Below are 2,651 nucleotides of genomic sequence, written 5' to 3' on the forward strand. Positions count from 1 at the left end.
TAGTAGTGTCTGCAGCTCGACAGAACTTTCGCGAGTGACTGTATTGAGTGTTAGTATTGTTGACAAATGCGCGTTGAGAGAGCGCTGACGATCCTCTAACCGAGAGGTCAAAGCTTGCCACGCGATTTCAAAATTGTCTGATGTGACTGGAAGATTGGCAACGCACTCGAGGGCGCGACCTCTTAAACATGACACAAGATAATGCATTCGAGCGAAATCAGTCAGATCTTTGTTATTGCGAATAAGAGCTGTAAACCGATCGCGAAATTGTTCCCATTCGTCAAAGGTTCCGTCAAACGGAGGCAACCGAATTGGCGGTAAGTGAGCGAGCGAGAATGAGGAAGCCTCGGGTCGCGTCGTCGCATTTGAAAAAGACTGGTTCGGACTCACAAAAGGTTCCAACTCTTCGAGGAGATCAGCGAGAAAGTCAGATGCAGCATTGAAGGCGTCCTCCGTTGCATCGTAGTGTTCGTCTTTGAAGTAGTCGAGCGAGGCCTTGGTGGTTGAGGGTACAGCTCGGGATAGTAAATCGTGTCCTTCCTGGTACTGCGCCCAAATATCCTTGAGGGAATTGATTCTTGAACGCAGTTTAGCGGGAGTCAGGTTGCCCTTGCCGACCTTCTTCGCGTTCTCGATTGTGCGCTCGATCGAGCGTTGCAAGCGCACTTGTTTCGTGAGCTGCTGTTCCATGGTTGTAATGAGCCGTCGTGCACTCGGTCTTACTCACACGATCACTCGCAATCCGGCTCGAAGGACCAACAATGTTCGCAACGTGGCCGTAGGTTTTGTGGCAAGCGAACTTCCCGGACAGCTCGAGCGATTTGATCGTGTGAGCTCGGACGACGCACCGAATTTGTATTGTATCTAGATCAGTTGGTGTTCGATGTGTCCGATCGGAAAGGTGTTAATTAAGAAAATCGCTTCAAAGACGAAACAAATTTAATCTTAAGTAACAAATAATACACAATTTAATATATAACGAGTGAATGTATGGTTGAAACGGAGTTGACCATTACTGATGGCAAACGTGCCGTGGTCGAATACTGAGTACCGGCGATAAGACGGTTCGAAAACGAAAAAGAGACGTTATTCTTGGTTGTCGCCTTTTAAAACGATGATTCTCGGCGCTTGGCCACTGCGGATTGGCCACGGCGCTTAAGTTTGATATGACGATATACAAAAAAACTTGATTCTTCTTTCTAACGTTCGCAGCCGCTTTCGGAGTTTGATGTTAGGCGATAGTTGCCGTGGCAACGGCACGCACAGCGTGTTATTCGTAGTCGGTTAGCCCATGAAAACAATTAGGGTCACAGCTTGATAAAGCGTGGATCCAGGCGACTGTTATGATTCGAACTGTTATCCGAGTCGACCTCTTCGGGATCGAACGATCGATCTCGAACAAATCAAAATATTCGCCGTTGCTTTGTATCACTTTAAACTATCTTTCGGATAGTTTATGCCATCTTAGAAAATACTGTATTTTTTCACACAATAAGGTCGTCAAATTATTTTTTAATCTCATCCATTAACTGAAAGTGCGTATTGAACAAGAGCACTGCAAAATTCGTAGGACATTTTCCTTTGCCAGTATTTTCATAATAATTCTTGACTTAAACGGATTAATTGACGTTGTTAGCAATCCACAGTAATTGTTTTATCCGTTACGACAGCTCATAATAAATCACGTTTTTGATATCCTACTAAATGTAGAGCAGAACAGAACAGAGCATTCAGATTTCTGAAATATTTACGACCGAATTTATTCATGATTTTTTATATTTCGAATTGTCATAGAGTATCCATTTTTAATTGCTTATAAAAATTTTCCATAAGAAGAATTTTCTACATTGTTTATTGAGAAAAGAAAAACACGCTGCTAAATGTTAAGTTTTGTTAGCTTCAATGAGCAAAATCCATTTTCCTACCAAATACCTTTGCTAAAAGAGAAACAAATCAATTACCTATGCTACTGTACCCATGCTATTGTATCATTTTTTCTTGTTGAAATTCGTAAAAAATACAGTGTCGGATATGTATCTTATTTGTTGCTGTTTTTAACGATACTAAACTGAATACTTTTTAAGGTTATATTGAACCTTTTGCCAAGCCAACTGTCATTTTGAATAACTAAATATCAATACTGCATAATCGCAGAAAAGTAGGAGAATTAATTGATTTTAAAATGACTTCTTAACTACTTTTAAAAAATGTGGATTACTCATTTAGACATCAAATAATACAGAGCCTTCAGGACGTTGTTTGTCGATTAGGTTGAAATCACAGCTTTTAAACCGCTTAAATTGAAATACATACATACATCGTACCATACAATACCTTTGCTAAAAAAGAAACAAATCAATTACCTATGCTACTGTACCCATGCTATCACATCCATGCTATTATATTAGGTGGTAAACTTAGTTCCTGCGGTTTTTTTATTTAAAAAACTCATTTATTTCGACATCAAAAGCAAAAAATACATTAATCGAAGTATTTTCCCTGGCTAGCTATACATTTTTCCCATCTTTCGGGCAACGCGTAGATTTCGCGACGATAGAACGATTGGTCTTTTGATGCAATCCATTCGTCGATCCATTTTCGCACATCCTCGTAATTTCTGAAGTGTGTATCCACCAAGCCGTACTGCATCG

At 40.4% G+C, this 2,651-nt stretch overlaps 1 protein-coding gene across 1 annotated transcript in view; it reads right to left on the reverse strand.

Moving 5' to 3' along the window:
- The window catches only part of LOC116849399, a 4,461-nt gene extending 3,771 nt beyond the window's left edge, over positions 1-690 (reverse strand). Inside the window, exon 1 of the mRNA XM_032826526.1 lies at positions 391-690. Within this exon, the coding sequence (XP_032682417.1) occupies positions 391-690 (300 nt within the window). The remainder of the gene's footprint in view (positions 1-390) is intronic.
- Positions 691-2,651: the final 1,961 nt, after the last annotated feature.

This window comes from Odontomachus brunneus, unplaced genomic scaffold (assembly GCF_010583005.1).
Source record: "Odontomachus brunneus isolate Ranch 3 - 2012 unplaced genomic scaffold, Obru_v1 Obru_scaffold_114, whole genome shotgun sequence".
NCBI lineage: Eukaryota > Metazoa > Arthropoda > Insecta > Hymenoptera > Formicidae > Odontomachus > Odontomachus brunneus.